Here is a 25,422-nt window from a genome sequence, read left to right as displayed (position 1 = left end):
AAAATACCTGAACGCAACATTGCTTGCGCATGCGCACATGGACAAGATGGCCGGCCGCATCTTGGTCGAAAGGCCGAGTAAAAAGTGAAAAGTTAGGAGAGAAAAGTTGGCGGAAGAGCCCTTTTGTGGCGGCCTGGCATGTCGCCGCCGCTTTGGGCGCCGTCCGTGAACATTTTACGTCTCCCGTCCCCCGCCTGTTCTTCAATGTTTTGCTCGCGAGGCGCTCGTTGATGCTTTTCGACGACACGCAAGGTAAGAAGAAGCATATGCTACTAGTTTAGCATTAGCACCGGGTAGACATAGCTTGTTGTCATTCGTCCGTGTTAATTTTCGGCATTATTTTGTGCTCCCCAAAAACTGCGTCACTCCTTTCTACCAGCTCCCACATGTCGTAAACAAAATGCGTTTTCTTTTTTATGTTATTTACCTCCTCCCAATTGGAGGAATGCTAAGAAGTATTATTGTTTTTGTTGTTGTTGCTATCCTGGTAATGGTATTGTGGATAAATAGTTGTTTACCGCTTGGTTTCGCTATTAAGTTACTCTATCAATGTTACTGACAACGATAGAGATGAAATCAATTTAAATTGAGTGATCATGTCCCTGTACCATTGACACTAATAGACGTCCAATTTAACTCATGATGCTGAACTTTTGTTTACTTGCTGCCACCCCCCCCCCCCCACTTAAAACAGATTGGACATCTACTCATTTCACTTCAGGGCAGAATCATAGAAAGAGCTTTCATTATCATCATGGTCTTAGGGCGACCATCTTGGTAGGGGCGAGATTTCCATTAAGATCAACGTATTAACATTAAAATTCAGTCCTCAGAAGCCATTTCATAGTTTTTTAAAATTGTATTTAACCATTTATTATGCTTGAAAATATTCCCGTCTTTTATTTTTTGTTGTGGGAAGGTCGATCATTAAAAACATAAAAGGGAATACATGTCAGGTCTGGGATAATGACATTTGAAATCAGATATTGGATGGCAACGACCCCCTGGGCGTCAGGCGACCGTAACCCGGTCATCGCGCAGGCTGCGGCTCGGGCAAAGCATGCTGGGAGAATCGGCAGGGGTCGGGTGGGGGGAGCCCCTCCCTTTCTGCCTCCAGGCTCCCCATTGGTCGCCGCTCCGCCCAGCTGACGATTCTGTCAGACGCGGCCGAGGAGCTGATGGAGGCGACAGCGATGGGGTGAGCTGCCATTTTCTCCCATTATTCTCCTTCCGCGCACATCCCCGCCGCACCAGTCGGACGCTCTGGCTTCCACGCAGGAAGCGGCTGGCGGGGGGGGTGGCGGGAAGCAAAGTGAGGGGGGTGGCGGGAAGGGAAGGGCGCGACCTCCCGTCATTGTCTCCCTTCTGTTTCCCCGCTTTTGTGCGGGTCTCGATAAGCCGGCGCGGAGGGGCGGGTGGGCCCAGAAAATGGCCGAGCGCAAACGGAGGACGACGACGACGAAGGATGTTCTTTTGTTGTTGTCGGCGCCACGTCTCCCTTTCTGTTCACGTTGGCCATCAATCATTGATTATCCCCGCGAGCTAGAATTAAGCGCCAGCGGTTCCCGGGGCGCATCATTTGGTTGGCAGAGCATTATTCAACGCCATCGACGAGGAGAGGCGTCCGATCGTCCAATAGCGCTTCCAATTTGAATGGATTGGACGTCTATCGTTGTCGCTGGCAATGAAATGCGATTTTCTTTTCTTTAAGCCTCGGTAGGTTTGTTTTTGATCTTGGGGTGAAATTGTGCTGAAGATTTCATGTCTGGGAAAGCTTTTTTCTGGTCTATTTCTCTGTTTATGACAAAACATGAAAGGATGAAAGATAAAAGGCAGTAAAATGGCTATCATTTAATCTCTATGTTACTACAAACAATGGAACGAGCTGGAGGAGATAAAAAAATAAAATCCAAATATGTTACAATTTGGAATTATTTTAAAATAAACAAAATGTTTTCTTTTATCATTAAAATGTTTCTTTTTAAATGTATGTTAAACTATTAACTAAGAAAAATGATCTAATAAAATAATGAGAAATTATTTCATGAATTAATAAGACGATCATTTCTATTTTTATTTATGATATAATGAAGATAAATAATTCAAATTAAAAAAAAAGATCCTATAAAGCAAAAGCATTTCTTTTTTCTTCTGAGCGTTATTAATGATGATGTCACGGTGTGGGCGTGTCAGGTCAGAGGTCGGCGCTACAAGATGGCGGCGGGGGCATCTTACGATCAGCTGCTGAGGCAGGTGGAGGTGCTAAAGATGGAGAACTCCAACCTACGACAGGAGCTGCAGGACAACTCCAACCACCTGACCAAACTGGAGACGGAAGCGTCCAACATGAAGGTCACTTCATACTTTCACATTCAAAGCAATTCATTCTCGCTTGACTCTCCTCCTTTCCCCCCAAATTGGACTTACCATAACATTGTTCTTTCATTGGCCGCTCCTGACGGCCAATAAACGTTCGCCCTTCCTGGGCCAATCAAATTGGCCGCTGAGCGCTTACAATGGCGGCCAATGAGTCCCCTCCAGTTTCCTGCTTTTGCTCGTGACTTCCTGCTGTTTGTTTCTGCTTCCTGTGCCCGACACTCACTCACTCACTCACGCGCACGCATACATCCCTTTTCTCGTCAGCCGTCATGGCGCTGCGCGAACGCTGTCGTTTGATTGTGGTGAGTGCGCCTTAACGTCGTCTCCCCCCGAGCCGTTTCCGCTCACGACGCGCTTCCTAGCTTCGATACTATCGCGCGGCTAACTCGAAGTTGTCAGCTGATATTAGGGAACGATAGATATGAGCGTCGATGGGGAAATAGGTGCAAAAAGTGCTGGTGGGCCGGTGGGGATGTGTCGTCACTTGTCGGCCATTTTGGGTCAGAGCCACCCCGTGAGCATAACAAGTCCACTGCTATAAAATGGCTGGCGGTCTGAAACAGAGAAACTTTTGTATCTCTTGTCGTGTATTTTCTTCTGGGAGACTGCTGATCCCCGGTGGACGGAGGGAGTCTAAAAGCAAATCTAACAATGTTTTTTTCTTCCCATTTTGAACAGGAAGTGCTGAAGCAGCTTCAGGGCACCATAGAAGAAGACTCGGACGAGGCGTCCGGCTCTCAGCTGGAGCTCATCGTCAGACTCAAAGGTTTTTCTTTTCTCCTTTTTCTTTTCCATTGACATTGATGAACGTCTAGTAGATCGGGGAACCCTGGTGGGGGGCCGGCCGCGCCAGCTGGCGCTCGCTCATTTATACTTTAATCGGGGGCTCTGAATCTCAATTGATCCTCTTGTGCCAGGAATTTAGGATGAATATATTGAACAAACAAACATAGTAGACACCTTCTCTCCCACAGAGATGAGCCTGGAAGCCGCCGGACTTAAAGCCAGAGGGAGGCCTCCGGGCCCTCCGTCCTCCTCCTCTTCCTCTTCTTCGTCCTCGGGGGGAGCCGCCGCCGCTCCAGGGGGGTCGCTTGGATCGGGCGGCCGACGGGGGGCGCCATCTGGGCCTAGAGACGGACACGAGCGCTGCCTGGAGGAGCTGGAGAAAGAGAGGTACTTGGACCGGAGCTGGCGCTCGCTCCACCACCACCGGAACCCGACTCGATCCGCTTTGCCACAGAGTCCTCCTATTGGCCGAGCTGGAGAAGGAGGAGAAGGAGAAAGACTGGTACTACGCTCAGCTCCTCAACTTGACCAAGAGGATCGACAGCCTGCCTCTCAGCGAAAACGTAAGCCGGGAAAGCCGGGGAAGCATTTTGTCTTCCGGAGAAATGACGTCCGCCGCCGCCGCTCTCGCTCAGTTCACGCTGCAGACGGACATGAGTCGCCGACAGCTGGAATTCGAGGCCCGCCAGATCCACGCCGCCATGGAGGAGCAGCTGGGCTCCCGTCAAGAAATGGAGAAGCGGGCCGAGGTACGTCCGATGCGTCCGGGTCGACGCTCTGGCCGCGACTCCAACTGGCCCCTGTTTCCGCAGGCTCGCACGTCTCGCATTCACCAGATCGAGAAGGACGTGGTCAAGCTGCGGGCTCGCCTGCAGGTAATTTTCCCGCCCGCCGGAGTTTAGCGGGAGGCGAGACGCTCATCTCCTTTTGTGCAGGCGGACGCCGCTCAGGGCCCCGCCGAGAGTGTGGGAGGAGGGCCGCCAGCTTCGCAGGTCAGCAACAGTTGGGGTATTATGAAAATGACACATTTCTTGGCTGAGAATATTGCTTAGTTGTCCTGTTTTCTGTGCCGCCGCAGAACCCGGCCGCCCGAGCGGACCACGAGCCGGCTGGCGACACGGCCTACTCGGTGCCTCGCCGCATCACCAGCCACTTGGGGACAAAGGTGAGTGAGCGAGTGACGCTAGGCTAACGGCCAATGGCTAACGGCTAACGGTCCTCAGGTGGAGATGGTGTACAGCCTGTTGTCCATGCTGGGGACGCACGACAAGGACGACATGTCCCGCACGCTGCTGGCCATGTCCAGCTCGCAGGACTCGTGCATCGCCATGCGCCAGTCGGGCTGCCTGCCGCTGCTCATCCAGCTGCTGCACGGCAACGACAAGGACTCGCTGTTGCTCGGTAGCTCCGCCCCTTCCCGGTGGGTGGCCTCGGGCGCATTCATTGACGCCCTCTCTTTTCTTTTTCCCAGGCAATTCACGCGGAAGCAAGGAAGCTCGCGCCCGCGCCTCGGCCGCGCTACACAACATCGTGCACAGTCAGCCCGATGACAAACGGGGGAGGCGGGAGATCCGGGTGCTCCACCTGCTGGAGCAGGTGCGCCATTACTGCGAGGCCTGCTGGAGCTGGCAGGAGAACCACGAGAGGGGGGCGGAGCAAGAAGATAACCCCAGTGAGTGAGCGCGCTAGCCTCTGACATGGCTAACCCCGGGCTAACCTCTCCTGGCGTCCGCAGTGCCCTCGCCCGTGGACCATCAGATCTGTCCCGCCGTCTGCGTCCTCATGAAACTGTCCTTTGACGAGGAACACCGCCACGCCATGAACGAGCTGGGTAAGCCCGGAGGGGAGAGCGGGCGCCTCGATGGCGTGGACGGTCCCGAATGAGAACGCCGTGTCTGTGGCCCCGCCCACCCAGGTGGTCTGCAGGCGGTGGCGGAGTTGCTGCAGGTGGACTGCGAAATGTTGGGCCTGAGCGGCGACCACTACAGCGTCACTCTGCGCCGATACGCCGGCATGGCGCTCACCAACCTGACTTTTGGCGACGTGGCCAACAAGGTGGGTTGTCTTTTGTCACATCTGCATGTTTGTTTTCCTGACGCTTGATTTTTTTTTTTTTTTTTTGTCTCCCCGCCAGGCCACTCTGTGTTCCATGAAGGGCTGCATGCGCGCCATGGTCACACAACTCAAATCGGAGAGCGAAGACCTGCAGCAGGTTGGTCTCCGCCGCCAATGTTATTTTCACTGTCGGCCATCTTAGGGACAATCATTCAAATGAATAATTGTGTTTTTAGTTCAAAAATCATTTTGTAAAATCGAAGTAAATATTCCCATGACAGGTAATCGCCAGCGTGCTGAGGAACCTGTCGTGGCGGGCCGACGTCAACAGCAAGAAGACGCTGCGGGAGGTGGGCAGCGTGCGGGCGCTCACCGGCTGCGCGCTGGACGTTCAGAAGGCAAGGCTCCCGTCGTCTCCGCCCCTGGGTGGCGCCGCCAGCCACGCTCATCCGCTTCTTTGCCCCCCACCCCGGCAGGAGTCCACGCTCAAGTCGGTGCTGAGCGCCCTGTGGAACCTGTCGGCGCACTGCACGGAGAACAAGGCCGACATCTGCTCCGTGATTGGCGCGCTGGCCTTCCTGGTGGGCACGCTGACCCACCGCAGCCACACCAACACGCTGGCCATCATCGAGAGCGGCGGCGGCATCCTCCGCAACGTCTCCAGCCTCATCGCCACCAACGAGGCGTACAGGTCAGTCATTGGTCCTTCCAAGGGGGGGGGGCGTCCAAAGGAAAAGAGGGCGACGTGGGAATAGGAAGCTAATGAATAGCATGCTAGCAGAAATGTTAACATGTCATTTCATTATGATGTACCTCCATTTTTCTGAAAGATTTTCTACGCCCTCTCCCGACAGACACGTCCTGCGCGAGCACGGCTGCCTGCCCACACTGCTGCAACACCTCAAGTCCCACAGCCTGACCATCGTGTCCAACGCCTGCGGCACCCTGTGGAACCTGTCGGCGCGCGACGCCAAGGACCAGGAGGCCCTGTGGGAACTGGGCGCCGTGGGAATGCTGCGCAACCTCATCCACTCCCGCCACAAGATGATCGCCATGGGCAGCGCCGCCGCCCTGCGCAACCTGACGGCCAACCGGCCCGCCCGCTACAAGGACGCCAGCGTGCTGTCGCCGGGGGCGGGGGCGCCCTCGCTGCACGCCCGCAAGCAGAAGGCGCTCTTCAAGGAGCTGGACGCCCAGCAGCTGTCGGAGACCTTTGACAACATCGACAACCTCAGCCCCAAGGCGGCGCACAGGAAGGGGCGGGGCTGCAACGGAGCAACCGCCGCCGCCAATGCCAGTGCCGGCTCGCCGCGCCCCTACGCCAACACGCCCGTGCTGTCGGCCGCCAAGAACGGCGACGGGGCCAAGCGGAGCGCCGACGAGGCGGCGTACGGGCGGCCCGTCTTCGGCGCCGGCGTGCGGGCCTCTAGCGACAGCCTCAACAGCGTGACCAGCGCCGACGGCTACGGCACCCGCGGCAAGACGGAAGCCTCCTCGGAGCCGCTGTACTCCTCGGACGACGCCGACCGCTGCTGCGTCTACAGGAAGTACCCGGCCGACCTGGCCCACAAGATCCGCAGCGTCAACCACATGGAGGACGACGACGGCGCCGAAGTGGACACGCCCATCAACTACAGTCTCAAGTACTCGGACGAGCAGCTGAATTCCGGCCGCCAGAGCCCCAGCCGCCGCCGCGGCGCCGACACGGACCAAGACGGGGAGCGCCCCGGCCTGAGGCCCGCCGGCGTCCCCGGCGCCAGGGGTGACGACGCCCGCGGCGTCCCACCCGCGCTGCCCCCGCGCTACGCGCCCGTGGCGCCCGCCTACGGAGACGCCGCCCCCGAGCTGCCCGTGGACTACAGCCTGAAATTTGGCGAGGCGCGAGAGGGCGCCCCGCCCCCGGCCTCCTCGGGGGGCAAGGGTCAGCCGGCCCGCCCGCCTCCCAAGACTCAGCGGGAGTCCACGCAGACGTACTGCGTGGAAGACACGCCCATCTGCTTCTCCGGCGGCAGCTCGCTCTCCTCGCTGTCTCCCGAGGAAGAGGAAGAGTACGGCGAGGCGGTGGCCAGGAAGACGCCGGGCGGCGGCGAGCAGCGCCGCCGGCGACAGCGCAAGGAAGTGGAGAGCCAGACGGCCGGCGTGGCCGGGCCGCCCGCCCGAGCGGGGCGCCGCGGCCATCATCACGGCCACCACGGCCACCACCAGCAGGGGGCGTCGGGCGCCCGCACCCCCAAGAGCCCGCCGGAGCAACCGTACGCGCAGGAGACGCCGCTGATGTTCAGCCGCTGCACGTCGGTCAGCTCCCTGGACAGCTTCTCCACGTCGTCCATCGCCAGCTCGGTGCGCTCCAGCGAGCCCTGCAGCGGCATGCCCAGCGGCGTGGTCAGCCCCACCGACCTGCCCGACAGCCCCGGCCAGACCATGCCCCCCAGCCGCGCCAAGACGCCGCCTCCGCCGCGGGTGCCGTCTACGCCGCCGCCCCTCCCCGTGGAGAGCGCCCGGAAAGAGGGAAAGGGGGCGGAGGAGAGCGGCGGGGGCGCCGACGGCGGCGGCGGCGACGCCTTGCTGCACTTTGCCATGGAGAGCACGCCGCACGGCTTCTCCTACGCCTCCAGCCTGAGCGCGCTGAGTCTGGACGAGCCCGAGCCGCTCCCCCCCTGCGAGCGGCGGGAGGAGGCGGCCCCCCGGAGCCCGCGGGAGTCGGACGACGACGACGACACTCAGATCCTGGAGGCGTGCATCAACATGGCCATGCCCAAGTCGTCCCGCAAAGCCAAAAAGCAGCAGCGAGGGGCCAAAGGGGCGCAGGTGCCCGTCTACAAGCTCCTCCCCCAGCAGAGGAAGGAGCCGCCAGCCGTCGCCGCCACCGCCGAGGACGTGCCACGCGTCTACTGCGTGGAGGGAACGCCGCTGAACTTTTCCACCGCCACCTCCCTCAGCGACCTGACCATCGAGTCGCCGCCCGGCGAGGAGGCGCCCCGCGGCGTCCGTCCGCCGGAGGGCGACAACGGCGACGACATCTTGGCCGAGTGCATCAGCGCCGCCATGCCCAAAGCCAAAAGCGGCGGCAAGACGCTGCGGGCGTCCTCGGACGGCGAGGCGCTGCGGCCGCCTCCCGCCGCCGCCCCGCCTCTCTTCAAGAAGCCGGCGGGACGGGCGGCGCCCAAGCCCACGTCCCCGGTCAAGCCCACCCAACGCGCGGCCAAGGTGAAGCCGGGCTTCGCCTCGGACTCGCCGCACCGCTACACGCCCATCGAGGGGACGCCGTGTTGCTTTTCCCGCAACGACTCGCTGAGCTCGCTGGACTTTGACGAGGAGGAGAAGGGCGAAGAGGACGGCGAGCGGCGGGAGAAGAAAGCGGCGGCGGCCGTGTTCCCGCAGAGCCGCGCCCCCGCCAACCCGCCCGCCGTCATGGACGAGAAGCAAAAGTTTGCCATCGAGGACACGCCCGTCTGCTTCTCCAGGAACTCCTCCCTCAGCTCCCTGAGCGACATCGACCAGGAGAACAACAACAACGAGTTTGCCGCTCCCCGAGACGACGGCGGTGGCGCGGGGGACCGCGCCGATCCCGCCCCGCTCCCCGCCAAAGCCCGCGTGTGCACTTACACTCCGAAGGCCTTCCACGTGGAGGACACGCCCGTCTGCTTTTCCAGAAACTCGTCGCTCAGCTCGCTCAGTATCGACTCGGAAGACGACCTCCTGCAGGAATGCATCAGCTCCGCCATGCCCAAGAAGAAGAAGAAGAGTGCCGCCGCCGCCGCTGCCCCCGCCCCCGCCCCCGCGCCACTTCCGGCAGCCACCCCAACGGCGCCGCTCACCGCCGCCACACCTCCCGCCGCCACCACCCCGGCGATCCCCACGCCCAAAGAAGACTGTGGCATTCTGGCCGAAGAGGAGCCCCCGGCACTCCCGCGTAGCCCCGCCTCCCCCGACTCGGAGTCCTTCGATTGGAAGGCCATTCAAGAAGGCGCCAACTCCATCGTCAGCAGCCTCAACGCCGCGGCCTCCCCGTCGCTGTCTCGCCGAGGCTCGTCCGACTCGGACTCGGTGCTGTCCCTCAAGTCGGTGGGTTCGCCCTTCCGCCTGCCCTCGCTGGCCAACGACGTCCCCGACGTGGGGGCGGAGTCCAAGCGGAGCGCCAGGGTGCTCAAACCTTCCCCGGACGACAAAAAGAAGGCGGACGGGGACGAGTGCAAGGCGGTGAAAGGCGGGAAGAAGGTCTACCGAAGTCTGGTCACCGGCAAGCCCCGGGCGGAGTTAGCCGCCAGGGGGCGGAGCAAGCCCAGAGCGCCTCCCGTGGCCGCCAAGGCGCCGGGGAGCGGCGAATCTTCGCGCGATTCCACGCCATCTCGCTCCTCCCAGAGAGGGGGGAGACCCTCGCAGTTGCCACGCACCGTGTCGCCCGGCAACCAAAAAGCGGGCGCCAAACCCGGGCCGACGGCCAGGGTGGCGGCCAACGCCCCGGTCAACGCCCCGGTCAACGCCCCGGTCAACGCCCCGGTCAACGCCCCGGCCGGCGCCCCAAAGAAGGAGAAAGCGGAAGGCGAGAAGCCGGCGCTGGTGCGACAGTCCACTTTCATCAAAGAGGCGCCCAGTCCGACGCTGAAGAGGAAACTGGAAGAGTCGGCCGCCACGCCCCGCCGTCAGGACGCGAGCCGCTCGCTCTCGGAGAGTCCATCGCGTCCCACTGAGGCGGCGCCCTCGGGGCTCCCGGGGCCCACGGAGGCGGCGCCTACGCGCCTGAGTCGCACGGGAACCTGGAAGCGCGAGAGCAAGCACTCCAGCTCGCTGCCTCGCGTGGGCACCTGGAAGCGGACGGGCAGTTCCTCCTCGGTGCTCTCGGCCTCCTCCGAGTCCAGCGAGAAGGGGCCCGGCGAGGAGGAGGCCGCCCCCCGAGGCGCCTGGAGGCGGGCCAAGAGCGCCGGCGCCGGAGAATGCCAGGAAGTGTGGGTGCGCCTGGAGGACTGCCCCGTCAACAACCCGCGCTCGTCGTCCTCCTGCTCGGCCCCGTCCCCCAAGGCGCCGCCCGTCATCCCGGGGCCCTCCAAGATCCCCTCCTCCTCCTCGTCCTCCTTATCCAACCTCAACCTGCGGCGCAGCTGCGACAGCCTGGACGAGAAAGCCCCGGCGGCGCCGGCGGCCCCGCAACGGCCGGCGCAGCGCAGCGGCGCCGTGGCGGCCAGGGTCAGCCCCTTCAACTACACGCCCAGCCCGAGGAAGGGCAACCCGGGCGAGAACGTCGCCTCGCCCTCACCCGCGCCCGGCGTGACGTCGGCCCCACGCCCCTCGCTGATCCCCACTCCGGTGACCAAGAAGCGGGAGCCCAAGGGCGGCGAAGGGGGCGGGAGCGGCGGCGGGGGCGGCTCCTACATCGTCACGTCCGTATGAAAGCCACTGGCGCCCAAAAAGTGTCTTTTTCTACCACTAATGATGTGTAGCGCTTAGCTCGTTGTCCCGCATGGTCGCCCCTGTCTCGCCCCGTCTCGCCCCCTGAGAAGATGCCGTTGAGCCCAGCTCGCTCGGGTGGACGTTGTTGATGTTCTCACTGACAAACACTGTAACGCATAACTTATTAATTTAAATGTTTTTGTCATTATATGCAAGAATAAAAGTCAACATTTTAGCTCAACACCTTGCTCAATGTATCCTGGAGGCGCAGAATCCCAAAAGGCCAAAGTAACAACTTGCTTTTAAAATGGACTAATCATATATATCTGGTACATTTTTATTTTTCTACATATCATCAATTAGTAAAGAAAATCCAAATTCTTTTGAAAACGAGCTAAACCTTACATTGTTAGAGATTAAAACAAAAAAAAAGCCAAATTTCTTAGTGTTCTGAGCCAACAGGGACAGATGTCGTTACCAGGCGGCCATTTTAAGGACAGTATCAGTCCGGCCATAAATGTGTCCAGCGTTCAAGCAATGGGAGAAAGCAGACGTTGTAGCAAGATGGCTGCCAATTAGTAGACTACTATACAGACACATTCCCAATGTTTTTCCACATTTTCATTCTTTAGCCACAGAACTCGGTTACAGTGGTTTTCGTCAAACGTAGTCATGACATTTAAAGTGATCTTTTTCATCAACAGTCGTTAGAAAGCTTGGATAGTGCTTTGTTGCCGTTGACGCCTGAAAGCGTCTGATTTGGAGTCCAACTCACAGTGGAGAGCACTGCGCATGCGCCACCAAGCTGCCATTTTGCAAAGCTCTCCGGCTTCCTGCCTTCAGATGAACTACGTCCAAAATCGCTTGCCAGTGCGGTAAATCTAATCTTTTTATGGAAATATTTAATGCTGAATATATCATAATAATAGTTGTGATCCTAATCCCTCTTGTCTGATTCGTTGTCAATCTTTTATTTCGAAAACACCTAACGGAAGTGTTTGCTAGATAAGAGATTATCGTGCCTTTCATCCGGTTACGGCTTGCACTCTTCTGGGGCACAACCAAAGAAAATTCCTTGCATTTTCTACATTCTACTGCCTCCAATGACATTCCGACAATTCGTTGACCCTTCCCAAGTGAGCAAGGTAGAACGTTTTTCACTAAAAGTCCTGTTTGTAACGCTTATGTTGTCAAATGCTAAAAGCTATCGCCTCTAGCGCCAATGTTTGCTGCCCTTTTCCGCAATGTAACCAATTGTGTGCTTCCCCCCTTCCCTACATCTTTCTTTCAAGCATTAGCAAACCGCTAATTTGTTGTCAATGGTTTGACGTCATCGATTATTTGGATTGATTTGGGCAAGCGTCATGCTGTCCCGCCCCCCACCTGGACTGACTCCTCCCCCTCTCTCGTTGGCCGACAAAGATGCCGGAGGAGCCACACAAACAGGTTTGTGATCACTCAGTTCATTTATGATTTTAAAAAAGACCTTTATCCACGAAAAAGGGACAAAATAACTCGATTTCTCTCCCTGCAGTTCCCCCTCCTCGTCCTCAATTCAGCTGTCCTTGCGCCTCCTTGTTGCCCCGCCTCCTGGCCGCCCACAGGATGGAGGTACGCCGACTCCTGCGCGGCGCCCTCGTCTCTTTAGGCCGACGAGTGGACGTCCTGGAGAGGACCGGGGGTAGGAACAGGAGGAGGCTCGTGAAGACCAGAAGGCGGAGCCACAGAGGAGGAGAGAAGGAGGAGCAGGGGCGGGGGGAGGAGGAGGCGGCGGCGGTCCAAACTTGCGGGAGGTTCGTGGGCCGCATGGTCTTCTGCCAGACGGGAGGAGGTGCTACCGAGCGCTCGCCGCTGACCCTCTTCAACTTTGACCCCAAGACGCGGCAGGAAGGCGGCGGCCAATCTCCGAAGGCCGTCGGTCTGGTCGTCGGGCAAAACGGTTACGGGTGGGAACAAAGTGCAACGTTACAGCAGTTGCCTCAAGTCTTCCGGAATCACAAAATGGGATTTTGTTTTGTTTTTGCAGCTCGTGGTCCCAGAATACATGGCTGGATTTTCTGCCAGCTGCGGGTGACCAATGGCGGGGCCGCCCCACTCCCCCCTGCGGCCAATGGGGCTTCTCGGACCGGGCTGCGGCGCCGCTCATCTCGCCGTCCGCCGCCGCCGTCCTGCTGCGCCTGTCGTCGGTGGCGTTGGCCGCCCTGGCGGAGGCGCCGCGCGGCGGTCCCAGAAGACCCCTGGCCGACCGGACGGCCCCGCCCAGTCTGGCGGCGGATCACTGGTGGGTCGCCGCACGTTTGCCTCGCCTCGGCGCAACGTGGCTTTGACTCGGGTACGCTTTGCCTTTGTCCGCAGTTACTTCCAAGTGGCAGAGCTGAGGTCAGTGCCAAAAACAATGTCTTATTTATGAACAAAATTCATTTTTCTATGAATATTTTTTTTTATGTGCGGCCGGCAGACAGCGACGGCTCATGAGAAGAGTGAATCCGGTGGCTCGGAAGTGCCTCACGGCCCCGCCCCTTCCTCCCCACCCCGCCTCCTCCGCTCCGCTCCCACCCGGCCAATTGGACGGCGGCACCAAAGAGGTCAGCGCGCCCGCGGCGTCCACCCGGCCAGCGTGCGAGTGGTAACGCTTGTGACGTTTGGGACAGAAAGCCAAGCGCGTGTCGCAGATTCGAATCCGGCGGACGTCCCCGCGAGAGACGCCGCTGACCCCGATGGGGTTGCCTAAGGTCAAAAGGTGAGCCGGGTCGGAGCGGGCCGACGGGCGGCAGGTCACGTGACCCTCTTCATGCTCTTCAGGTTGAAGAAGAAGGAGTTCAGCGTGGAGGAAATTTACACCAATAAAAACTACAAATCTCCAAGCAACAACAGGTAAATGACCATTGTGTCAACTACAATTCCCAGAATGCATCACTCGTTGCTAAATCCTTCGTTAGTGGATTAGAGATTGCTACTAACCATTATTTTCATTGTCATGCAATACAGTTAAGACATTTAATTTGTTATAGACTATTTTGTGTCATTAAACAACTGAAAGAACTGAAATATAAGCAATTATTTTGATTTCTTATCATTCTCCTTTTCTCCACAGAAGTCTGGAGACCATCTTCGAGGAGCCTCAAGAGAAGGACGGGACCTTGCTTCTGATTGGCCAGCAGAGGCGGCGCAGGCTCCTCCTTTTTCCTGACTTCACTCAGCCCAGGAAGAGGAAAAGGTCCCAAGGTAGGCAATGCCGGGGGCCCCCCCGGTTACCTCCGAAAGGTGACGCCAAACGACATTTGTGCCCCTCTCAAGGTGTGGGAGTGACCGCGGCTCCCAAAAAGCGAGCGGTCCGGCGTCAGTACCGCGTGGGGTCCGACGCTGACGACGGGTCGGACCTGGACGTGATGCTGGTGGAGAGGTTGAGCGCCCTGGAAAACTTCCTGGCTGCTCAGGGCGCGGATGCCTGACCTCTATTCTCATTTTAGTTCATAATAAATTCAAAATGGTCTATTTTTGGCACAAATAAATTTTAAATCAGCGCTTGCTGACAAATGTCTCATGTATTGGACGCCTATTGCTGTCACTGGATGATGGTGCACCCCACACCAATGAGTTTATCACTAAAAGACGTCCAATCCATTCAAATTGGTATATTTAGTCAATACTGTGCGTCATGGCATTGGATGTTCAGTCAATGACTGTGAATGTATTATCAAAATAAAGAAGCGAGCGGCAATTTCTCAGCTGGCCAGCTGAGGACGCTCCATTGCACCAAGTCCCGAACCGATAACGAATAAGAAAAACGAGCCAATAGGAGCGAGGTGGCACATCACGTGACCCCACACGGAGTTGCCTTTCACAACTTCCAGAAATTCAAGCGAAAAAAAGTCTTATTAGAAGGAAAACTATTTATTTTAAGTATTTGGATGACTGCGAGCGCTTTTTACCACCAATGACCGCGCGGGTGAGTGAATGTTACATTTTAACGTCACCAGGACGCACTCGTACTCCAATTTTGAGCCCAACTCGGGCTTTTATTAGCAACAACCAGTCGTTTGGTTCTTGAATACAATGACATGATAGCCAAAGGAACTATCGTAAGCAAATTTAAATCTAATCTATTGCAAAAAATAACTTATACTTGAGTTAACCGACTCGTCACAAGACCAGCAGGAGACACGCACTTGCACGCTTGATTCTCTAATTAGTGACCGGCTGTCGCTTGCGCATGCGCGGTTTAGGTTAGGTTTTCCCAATAAATAATGCTATCATTCAAAAGTAGATAAATAACTACAGGCCATATTGGGTGATACAACGTGTCATAAAGCAATGTTCCTCTGATTACAGTCCACAATCATTTGCTGAAATGGCTGCCTAGATTTGTGACCTGAGCGAATGTGTGTTTTGTAGGTGAGCGTGTTGTACTTTGCCAAGAGCGCCGAGCTGAGCGGCCTGCGGGAGGAGCTTTTGCAGGTGGACACGCCCACCAGCAGCCAGGACCTTTGGACTCGTTTACTACAGCAACACCCCGGGTGAGTAGGAACTAGTACTGTAGTCTTGCACTCCTATTCATTTTGGGGCCCCTACACCTGCGTGATGACCCTACTGTACCGACGCCAAGTTTTTTATTTCCAAAAGATATACTATATTGTTCTTGTTGTTCTTTTGTTGACGTTTATGAGCGGCGTTGGTATGCACGGCCGTTGGTTCGCTGCCAATAATCATGTGTCTTTACTATCTGCTGCGGTTAGTTGTCTTTTGAAAATTGAAAGCGATTATTTTATTGGCGCTTGTCACGTGGCCGCTGAGTATGAGTCACACATCCTGTTTTTGTAAAACAATGCCTGAAGCACAGATAGTGATTATTTTAATAGTTCATGCACCACTCCCAACCTTTTAAGTAAGTCGTAAGGACACTCAATCTAATATTAAAAATATTTTCAAGCATCTGCTAATCAATGGCCATCATTTCGATGGCCATTTCGAGGCAAGGCCAGTAGGAACCCCAATGGGTGCCGTGGAAAGGCGGAGCTGAATTTGCTTGCTTTGCGTGCGTGCGTGTAGGCTGCAGGTGCTGCAGGGTCACGTGGTGTTGGCGGTGCGCCAGCAGTACGTCGCCCTCGACGACCACCGGCCGCTGACGTTGCGGGACGGAGACGAGGTGGCCGTGGTGCCGCCGCTCAGCGGAGGATGAACCCGCACTCGCCGCCCGTCAGCTGAGCTTCCGCCTCGCGCCTTTCCCGCCACCATGCCCAAAACCCGAAGCGTCCGACGACGTCTTCGCCGTATTTTTCTAGGTGGCGTCGCAGGTGGGGCGGGACGTCTTCAAGCTGAACCGCGATCGGCCGTCCACGGAGGAGGCGGTGGCGGCGGTGGGCAGCGCCACCTGCGGGGCCATTTCCCTCTTCGTAGGTAATAGCCATATCGCGCCCACTCTAGCGTCCGTCGACGGATGCCCGTGACCTTCGCTGCCGATCACAGGGACCACGCGCGAGGACCATTGCGAGGGCGGGAAGGTGGTCGGTCTGGAGTACGAGGCGTACGAGGCCATGGTCGAGTCGGAGCTCGCCAGGCTGTGCCGGGACGTCAGATCGCGCTGGCCCGACGTGGCGCGCATCTACGTGCACCACCGACTCGGGTACGCACTTGTCGCTAACCGGCCTGACGGAGCACGGCGCTAACGGGCGCCCCCTCCCTCAGGTGGGTGAAAGTAGGCGAGGCCAGCTTGGTGGCGGCCGTGTCGTCGCCGCACCGCCATGACAGTCAGCGGGCCCTGGGTCACCTGGTGGACGGCTTGAAGGCCAAGCTTCCCGTGTGGAAGAAGGTGAGGAAGCCGGCCCGCCGAGAGTCCCATCCTCCGGCGCTCACGGCGCCATTTTGTCGGCACCAGGAAGTGTACGACGGGCGCGAGGCCGCCTGGAAGGAGAACGCAGAGTGCGCCTGGGCCCGTTCCCGTGGAAACGACGGCGTGCCAAATAATTTGTCGCTCCAATAAACGGTGCCAAACTGCAATGTGCTCGAATGTGTCGATCCAATTGCTTCTATTGAATACTAGAATATTTTTTACAATTTTATTTGAATACAATACTAGTTATTGTCCCCGGCTACTTTCGGACTCCGAAAACAAGCGGTAGTATCGGGGCTTTTTTTTCTCATCGGACTCGGCTTTGTTCGTGTACACTCGGCTATCTCCGGATCGGAAACACGAGTGGTGGTTTCGGGGGCGTTTTCGCCGTTGCCGTCATAGCTTAGCGAGCGAGCGGCGAACAAGCGGGATGCTTCCTTATGACTACAGCTGACTGGAATCGGCAACTGCCGACTTTCCCCCTGCTTTCCCCATCCCTTCCCTTCACTTCCATCGGCTCGCGTCAAGCGAAGAAGCCCCCGAAGCGGAACCTCGGCCCCGGTCCCCGTCCCCCCTCCCCCCGGTCAGCTGACCGTCGGCCGGTCTGCTGACTGTCAAGCGGCTGGCTCGGCTCTTTTTCTTTCCCGTGGAGGCCGCGGCGGTGGGACTGCGGGTGGCCCGCCAGGCTTTTTCGCTGCCCTTTTTCGTCGTCTCGGTCCCACCCCGGCCACTTGTCCAGGAGCGGCCGAATCGCTCGGAGTGGTGTCGAGCGGATCTCTCGACTTCGGCCTCCACCTCGCCCGGGACCCCCGGCCGGCGGGGGCCGGCGAGCCGCCTGGCAGGCGTCGCTCGCCCCCCACCATGGCCCTAGCGGAGGTGGCCATGCAGGGCCTGGCCGTGTTCGGCTTGCTGCTCTTCGCCGTGCTGTGGCTCATGCACTTCATGTCCATCATTTACGTGTAAGTAAATGGCCGAGGGTCAAGGCTAGGCTAAGGCTAGCGGAACAGCTAACGGGCGAGCCAGCGTCCTACTACCGCAGTCGGGATTCAAACCTGACGCTGGTTCGCCTGACCGAGCTCGACTAGATAACGGACTTATTACAGAAACGGACGACGAAAAGAAAAGACGAGAAGGGTGCTTCGGTTCCCTTGGTTTATTTGGTTCGCTCGTCTTGGCTAGCTGCCGGTGGCTTAGCTCGTTCCTCAAATGTGAACAGGAAAATGCTCCTAATTGTTGTAACGTGAGTCAGGCTCTCGCCGACTATTTTCATTGTGACGGAAAGACGGTGACGCGACAGGTTTCAAATAATAATAATAATAATAATAATAATATTGTCAAAGAATTTGGGCTAGCTGGAATCTGCATTAAAGCATTTCCCAATCGGAAACATTTGATTGGACGTCACGCGATGGCGCAACAGGGAAATTCTCTCAAGGTGACGGACGGATTCCATTCTGGAACAAGTCGGTGTTTTCCTGCTCACGCCACCTCTGACCTTCTGACACACCTCTCTCTTCTCAGCCGCCTCCATTTGCACAAAAAGAGGTCGGAGGTCAAGCAGCCGGCGGGCGTGTCTCTGCTGAAGCCCTTGAAGGGCGTGGACCCCAACCTCATCTCCAACCTGGAGACCTTCTTCACCCTGGACTACCCCAAGGTGAGCCAGCCGGCGGCGTCTCGGGCCGGCGCACCACGCTAACCTTTGACCCCGCGCAGTACGAGGTGCTGATGTGCGTTCAGGACGCCGACGACCCCGCCGTGGACGTCTGCAAGAAACTCCTGGCTAAATATCCCAACGTGGACGCTCGCCTCTTTGTCGGTAAACTTGGGCGCACGCGTCCCCGCCCCGCTTTGCGCCTCGCCGTCGGGCGCGCTGACGGGCGTGGTCTCCGGCAGGTGGCAAGAAGGTGGGCATCAACCCCAAGATCAACAACCTGATGCCGGGTTACGAGGGCGCCAAGTACGGCCTGGTGTGGATCTGCGACAGCGGCATCCGAGGTGGAAGCCCGCCCTCGCCGTCCGTCCCTTTTTCGCCTTGTTTTTTTTCCGTTGGCTGACCCGGCACGCTCCCGGCACGCTCGCCCGCCCACAGTGACGGCGGACACGCTGACGGACATGACCAATCAGATGACGGAGAAGGTGGGCCTGGTGCACGGCCTGCCGTACGTGGCCGACAGGCAGGGCTTCGCCGCCACTCTGGAGCAGGTGAGGGACCGCCTGCGGAATGGACGGAGCGCAGACGATTAAACGGAGGTCGCGCTCAGGTCTACTTTGGGACGTCGCACCCGCGCTCGTACATCTCGGCCAACGTGATGGGCATCAAGTGCGTGACGGGCATGTCGTGCCTGATGCGAAAGGACGTCCTGGACCAGGCGGGCGGCCTGGTGGCCTTTGCGCAGTACATCGCCGAGGATTACTTCATGGCCAAAGCCATCGCCGACAGGTAGGCCACGCCTTTCGAATACAAAATCCGCCACATTCCATTGAAAAAAACGGAGTGTTTTTGTCAACTGTTGGACGATCCATTACACCATTTTCATTTAAACAATCGTGACGTCATGTCACTTGACACTTGTGCTCTAAAACTTATCACAGAGGTACTTTTTTCAAAGTTCTTCTGATGATCCTTCCGGCAAAAAAAGTGAACTTGTTCTGCCGCTTATGTTTTTAGAGGCTGGAAGTTCTCCATGGCGACGCAGGTGGCCTTGCAAAATTCCGGCTCTTACTCCATCGGGCAGTTCCAGTCGCGCTTGATCAGGTGAGCGTCGGTCGGCCCGGCGACGTCCTCCCGACATCGCCATGGTGACCGTGGTGTGTTCAGGTGGACCAAGCTGCGCATCAACATGCTTCCGGGCACGGTGCTGGAGCCGGTGTCCGAGTGCTTCCTGGCCAGCCTCATCATCGGGTGGGCCGCGCATTACGTCTTCAGGTAGGAAAATGGGGGCGGAGCCTTTCAACCACAACCACGTCGATCCACGCCTTAGTCGGCCAATCATAGCATTTTCCTCGGCGCTCTTTCTTGGTGTGCGCAGGTGGGACATGATGGTGTTCTTCATGTGTCACTGTTTGGCGTGGTTCATCGCCGACTACGTGCAGCTGACCGGCGTTCAGGTGAGCGCGTGGACCCGCCCCCTCCGGCGCCCGCCGTTTAACAAGACGGGGCTCTCCCGTCAGCAGGGCGGCCCCCCGAGCTTCTCCAAGTTGGACTTTGCCGTGGCCTGGTTCATCCGCGAGTCCATGGCGGTGCAGATCTTCCTGTCGGCGCTGTGGGACCCCACCATCAGCTGGCGGACCGGCCGCTACCGCCTGCGCTGCGGCGGCACCGCCGAGGAGATCCTCGACGTTTAGACTGATGCTGTTTTTTTTTTGTTTCTTTTATGATTTTAATTTTGCCACTATTTATCTTCATTTTGGTGCAGACGTGGGCCAAAGAAGCCCCCCCCCCCCCAGTGTTACGAGCGTGACGAAGAAAAAAAGTCCCGTCTCGTCGTCAGTGTTCCGTCGCCACATTTCACCGGCGCTAAGCCCGCCCCCGGCGGATTTTCCTCCGCTTTGACGTTAGCTCTTAGCCTAGCCTCCCCGCCTTCGCTTGATGACACGGACGCGGCCTGTCGGATGAAGCCGCGGGAGCCTCGCTGGTCCCCATCGCGCGCCGTTGTTGCGGCGTTTTGGCCCAATAAAGTCGGATCTTTTCAAAAGACTTTACTTGCATCTTCTTTGCCTTCTTTGGCTCCGCCCCTTTAGAATCATTCCATGGGAGCATACCTGGATGTGCTAGAAGGCCCTGCTGGCTCAGAGGTTAAGGTGACAGCCTCTCCATGCTGAGATCCTGGGTTCAAATCCCAGCGGGCCCACCTGTGTGAGTATTGCATTTTTTTTTGCCTTCTTTGACCCCGCCCATTTGAGGATTATTCAATTTGAGCATACCTGGGTGAGCTGGGAAGACCTGGTGGCTGAGTGGTTAGAGTGTTGACTTCATGTCCGTGGTATGTTGGTCTGCTAACAATTTTCATTTTCCTTCAAATAGAAACAACCATGTGTAGTCAAGACTTTCCAATAATGACAACAAAACGTGTGGTGACTTCATAGCACAGAGGTTCCCTCTCCTGACTTCCGTTCGAGAAGGCAGGATTCGAATCCCGGCTGGCAAACTTTTTCCCTTAGTTGTTTCTATATATTTGTAGTCAAGACATTCCAATAATGACAAAGTTAAGCATGTCTACTTGATGGCGTTGAGGTTTGTTCACCCGCCTTCTGTATGGGCAGCTGGGGTTCAAGTCCCAGTTGAGAAACCTTTTTCCCTTAAATAGAAACAACCATGTGTCGTCAAGACTTTCCAATAATGACAAAGAAAGAAGTGTGGTGACTTCATGGCACAGTGGTTCCCTCTCCGGACTTCAGTTCGAGAAGACAGGGTTCGAATCTTGGCTGGCAAACTTTTTCCCTTAGTTGTTTTTATATATGTAGTCAAGACTTTCCAATAATGTCAGAGTTAAGTATGTCTACTTGAAGGCATTGAGGTTTGTTCACCTGACTGTCATATGGGCTGCTGGGGGTTCAAGTCCCAGTCGAGAAACCTTTTTCCCTTAAATAGAAACAACTGTGTGTAGTCAAGACTTTCTAACAATGACAAAGAAAAGTGATGTGACTTCATGGCATAGAGGTTCCCTCTCATGACTTCCGTGCAAGCAGCCAGGGGTTCAAATCTCAGTGTTGTTTGACTGATCGCTACATTATGTAGTTCAGTATTTTTTTCATTCAAATAAAGACTTAGTTCATTATACACATCTTTGTATGATGACAATAAAGACGTAGCATCTCCTAAGACTAGGTTTTCATTTCAAAGTATTATATTAAAAAAAAAAAGTCGAGGGCGACCCCGGAATTGACGTCACTTTTGTGAGCCGGAAGTGAAACGGACCGGAAGAGTCGTTGGGGGAAAAACATTTTTCGTCGAATTCTATGCTTTGTTTTGTTTGTAAGCGTCTTTTAATGTTTTTAATCGCACGATCTAAACGCCCTCATTTGGATAATCTTCAACCAAAACATTTTTGTTAAAGGACATGAACGCAAGTTCACCAAGAAGTCGTTGTTTTTGACTTTGGCTGATTTTTGTGTACTCGACGCACGCGGCCGAAAAGGTAAGAAATGCTCCCTCCCGTCTTCTACATTACAAGCTTCTCTAAAGTTCCACTTGCAGTCATAATATATCTCCAAATCCAATTGCGTTTAGTGTTTTTGAATGGTTTCTAAGAAGGACACAAAGGAAGACGGCTCAATGTTGACTTTTCCAATTCGAAATTCATTTATAGACCATTTGTCGTAAAACGAAAATCCCAATTGTGGAAAGACACTCCAGTAATATTGGTGATGTCTGACCACTTGATTTATGTATTTATTTTTGGTAATGACCATGTATAGTAAGCCTTTTTTTCTTTAAAAACGACATAGTATAGTAAGGCTTCCCCCCCTAAAAAACAACATAGTATAGTAAGACTTTAAAAAAAAACCACACAGTATATACAGGATGTCTCAAAAAATGTACTCACTTTTAGAAGGACCTTTCATTCTAAAAGTGAGTACATTTTTTGAGAAACCCTTTATAGTACTACATAATATAGTAATGCTTCCCCCTAAAAAACAACATGGTATAGTAAGGCTTTTTGAAAAAAAAAACACAGTATATATAGTAAGGCTTTTATTCTTTAAAAAAAACGACATAGTATACTAAGGCTTGTCCCCTCCTAGAAAACGACATAGTATAGTAAGACTTTTTACTTAAAAACAACATTGTATAGTAAGGCTTTTTGAAAAAACACATAGTATATATAGTAAGGCTTTTATTCTTAAAAAAACGACATAGTATACTAAAGCTTGTCCCCTCCTAGAAAACGACATAGTATAGTAAGACTTTTTACTGAAAAACAACATAGTATAGTAAGGCTTGTTTCCCCTAAAAATGACATAGTATAGTAAGACTTTTTACTTAAAAACAACATAGTATAGTAAGGCTTTTTGAAAAAACACATAGTATATATAGTAAGACTTTTTACTTAAAAACACGACATAGTATAGTAAGGCTTGTTTCCCCTAAAAATGACATAGTATAGTAAGACTTTTTACTTAAAAACAACATCGTATAATAAGGCTTGTTTCCCCTAAAAATGACATAGTATAGTAAAGCCCCCCCCCCCCCCTAGAAAACGACATTGACATTTTATAAGAAAAATGACACAATGTATAAGAAGTCTTTATTTATAAAAAAATGACTTAGTATAGTCATTTTTCTTTCAAAAAAACAACATAGTATAGTAATGCGTGTGCATAGATAGCCACATCCCCTTATAAAAAAAGTTTATAGAATGAAAAAAAATATTCTTCTAAATCAAAGTCAAGGTCACACAATAGAACAAGAAATACTTTGCTGAAAACCTTTATTTATTTTTTTTTTTTTCAGATGAATGACATAGGCGAAAATGGATGACTTGTGGGATGGACACTCTGCCAACCAAAAGGTTTCCCAAACTGTGGAGCGAGGGCACCTGAAGACAAAGAAGTAAGTTGACATCAGTAGACATATACATGTTTCTGTGCAGATAATATATTTTTTCTTTTCTTGTTTTACTTAGACTCGTCTGCGGATGGCGCTGATGTCCATTTCACCAGGTGGATGACTACCATCCAAATGGACACTGGTGGGATTACAACTTGTCCATTTTTAGGTCAACTAAAACCCGAGTGGGCTGGACCATACTCTTTTTGGGAGGAGGTGCCTTAAACACTTAGTCAAATTTCTCCAGCGCCCTCTAAAACAAAATACTTGGGCACTCACACTTAATACTTTTTTTTTTTTTTTTGTGGGTGTGGCTAAAACACTTAGTCAAAATTTTTGATCGGTCTCTAAAAGAAAATACTTGGGCGCGCGAAGTTAGTGGGAGGGTGGGATGGTTCACATAGTGCAAAGGTTGAGTATGCGCCTACCGCCCAGATGGACGCTGGTTCGCTTCCCGGAGCAGGCACTCAGAAATGAATTCTTGGTGACTCTCCCCGCCTTCGGCGGGGAGAGCCACCTGCGACGTCAGATCCTTTACCTTTTGCTGAAAAATACTCTAAAAAATCAAAATTTAAAAAAATAAAGACATACACAAAAGTTTGATTGAACATGACCATAGTCTTTATTTAGGTGGCTTAAACACTTAGTCAAATTTCAAGAGCGCCCTCTGAAGGAAAAGAGGTGCTGGCTTCAAGTTTAGTGGGACGATTGGAGTGCCCTCTAGCGCAAAGGTTGAGTCTGCGCCTACCGCCCGAGTAGACACTGGTTCGCTTCCCACAGGAGGCACTTCAGATGAATTCTGCAACATAAGAAAAAAAAACTGTTAACATTTTTTTTACATTTAGAACCATCTTACACCAAAAAACTTGGCCTACAAAATATTATTATTTGCTAGTATACACACTTATTGAAGACATTTTTTTTTTGTTTTACAGTGGCGACACGGTCTTTTACCTGGCATGACGGTGGCGACGTGCGTCTGTCCCGACCGCTCCTGCGGCCGGTCGGCGTGCTCTTCTCGACCGGACGCTGTGAATGACAAAAAGGTCACGTGACCAAAAGCGATGACGTCGACGACAATCATACTTACAGAGATCAGTGAGGATTTGCCGACTGGCAAAAGTCGTCGGTCGCTTGCATCTGCGGCTCCAAAAGCATGATGGTGTCAGCCTCTGCTCACGGGGGTGCCGGGGAATCCTGGATGAAAGCGCAATATAATACATGGTCATTTTTTTGTATAAATAAAAGCCTTACAAAACATGGTCATTTGTTTGTTTTTGAAATAAGCCTTACTATAATACTATTTCCTCTTAAGAAAAAGGCCTTACTATACTTGGATAACTTTATTCATCCCGTATTCAGGAAATTTCTTTGTTGCAGTAGCAAGAGGGGGAGGATGCAGAAATAGGAAAGGCATTTTACACAAATAGGTAGTTAATAGTAAGTTGATAAATATATATATACATATACACATATATATACACACACATATATATATATACATATATATATATATAAATATACATATATACGTATATATATACACATATACATATATATATACATATATATACATATATATATATATATATACATATATACACATATATACATATATACACATATATACACATATATATACATATATATACATATATATACATATATATACATACATATATATATATACATACATATATATATATACATACATATATATATATATACATACATATATATATACATACATATATATATACATACATACATATATATATATATATATATATATATATATATACATATACATATGCACATATATATATATACACACACATATATACATATATATACACACACATATATATATATACACACACACACAGACACACACACACATATATATATATACACATATATACTTACTATACTATGTCGTTTTTAACAAAAAGAGACTTTTCTTAAAAACAACAACATTGGATAGTAAGGCTTTTGGGGGGGGGGGGGGGTTCTTACTATCTTGTCTTTTTTTAAAAAGAAAATATGCCTTACTATACAGGTTTGAATCCAGGTCAGCTCACCTGTGTGTTCTTGCCAGGCCTGCATGGGTTTTCTCCGGGTACTCCTGTTACCTCCCACATTTCAGAGGCTGTAGGCTGGTTGCACAGCAAGTGTATGGTCGTCCGTCTCCTCCGCCACCGGTTCAGGGTGTCCCAAAGTCAGCTGGGATAGGCTCAGGCACCCTCCGCGACCCTTGTGAGGACAAAGTTCAGAGAATGAATGAACAATGAAAGTTGATATCATTACATCAGGCTATCAAGTTAGGTGACGCATGTTTGGGTCTCACCGACCGCCATTTTGCTTTGTGAAAATCACCTCGGCGTTTCAAAATGTCATCAATAAGATTTCATATCAAAATAGCTCAGTACGTATC

The 25,422-nt window shown here is 53.6% G+C and overlaps 3 protein-coding genes and 2 long non-coding RNA genes across 6 annotated transcripts; 4 read left to right on the top strand and 1 right to left on the bottom strand.

The window, feature by feature from the left end:
• Window positions 1-1,045: 1,045 nt before the first annotated feature.
• Window positions 1,046-10,849, top strand: apc (APC regulator of WNT signaling pathway). The gene is made up of 17 exons (XM_077737278.1): window positions 1,046-1,198; window positions 2,194-2,352; window positions 3,058-3,145; window positions 3,354-3,552; window positions 3,620-3,728; window positions 3,801-3,914; window positions 3,978-4,040; window positions 4,101-4,157; window positions 4,244-4,330; window positions 4,389-4,566; window positions 4,637-4,837; window positions 4,901-4,996; window positions 5,081-5,220; window positions 5,300-5,377; window positions 5,502-5,618; window positions 5,697-5,911; window positions 6,075-10,849. The coding sequence occupies exons 1-17, from the start codon at window positions 1,061-1,063 to the stop codon at window positions 10,606-10,608; spliced, it is 6,573 nt and encodes a 2,190-aa protein (XP_077593404.1). The 5' UTR covers window positions 1,046-1,060; the 3' UTR covers window positions 10,609-10,849.
• Window positions 10,850-10,969: 120 nt separating this feature from the next.
• Window positions 10,970-16,609, top strand: LOC144210561 (uncharacterized). Of its 2 annotated transcripts, XM_077737279.1 has the most exons (15): window positions 10,970-11,753; window positions 11,901-12,054; window positions 12,143-12,554; window positions 12,635-12,889; window positions 12,964-12,987; window positions 13,067-13,193; window positions 13,260-13,348; window positions 13,411-13,482; window positions 13,703-13,833; window positions 15,004-15,125; window positions 15,658-15,804; window positions 15,891-16,005; window positions 16,075-16,231; window positions 16,294-16,417; window positions 16,484-16,609. In XM_077737279.1, exons 2-15 carry the CDS (start codon window positions 11,973-11,975, stop codon window positions 16,586-16,588), a joined length of 1,962 nt encoding a protein of 653 aa, XP_077593405.1. In that variant the 5' UTR covers window positions 10,970-11,753; window positions 11,901-11,972; the 3' UTR covers window positions 16,589-16,609. The 2 variants fall into 2 exon arrangements, with proteins under 2 accessions (XP_077593405.1, XP_077593406.1); XM_077737280.1 differs by lacking the exon at window positions 15,658-15,804.
• Window positions 16,610-16,811: 202 nt separating this feature from the next.
• ugcg (UDP-glucose ceramide glucosyltransferase) lies at window positions 16,812-20,136 on the top strand. Its single transcript, XM_077737285.1, has 10 exons — window positions 16,812-17,397; window positions 17,960-18,092; window positions 18,152-18,254; window positions 18,332-18,433; window positions 18,528-18,640; window positions 18,700-18,878; window positions 19,107-19,193; window positions 19,257-19,364; window positions 19,468-19,546; window positions 19,613-20,136. The coding sequence occupies exons 1-10, from the start codon at window positions 17,300-17,302 to the stop codon at window positions 19,781-19,783; spliced, it is 1,173 nt and encodes a 390-aa protein (XP_077593411.1). The 5' UTR covers window positions 16,812-17,299; the 3' UTR covers window positions 19,784-20,136.
• Window positions 20,137-21,353: 1,217 nt separating this feature from the next.
• Window positions 21,354-24,248, top strand: LOC144210337 (uncharacterized). Its single transcript, XR_013329363.1, has 4 exons — window positions 21,354-21,576; window positions 22,893-22,991; window positions 23,065-23,130; window positions 23,924-24,248. It is a non-coding gene; the product is annotated as an uncharacterized LOC144210337 (long non-coding RNA).
• On the bottom strand, window positions 23,587-24,292 carry LOC144210338 (uncharacterized). Its single transcript, XR_013329364.1, has 3 exons — window positions 24,079-24,292; window positions 23,943-24,017; window positions 23,587-23,787 (listed from the first exon to the last, which is right to left on the bottom strand). It is a non-coding gene; the product is annotated as an uncharacterized LOC144210338 (long non-coding RNA).
• Between the last annotated feature and the right edge of the window lie 1,130 nt (window positions 24,293-25,422).

Source organism: Stigmatopora nigra, chromosome 17 (assembly GCF_051989575.1).
Source record: "Stigmatopora nigra isolate UIUO_SnigA chromosome 17, RoL_Snig_1.1, whole genome shotgun sequence".
Lineage (NCBI taxonomy): Eukaryota > Metazoa > Chordata > Actinopteri > Syngnathiformes > Syngnathidae > Stigmatopora > Stigmatopora nigra.
The sequence above is the reverse complement of the archived record's forward strand: the minus strand, read 5'-3'. Positions and strand labels throughout refer to the sequence as shown.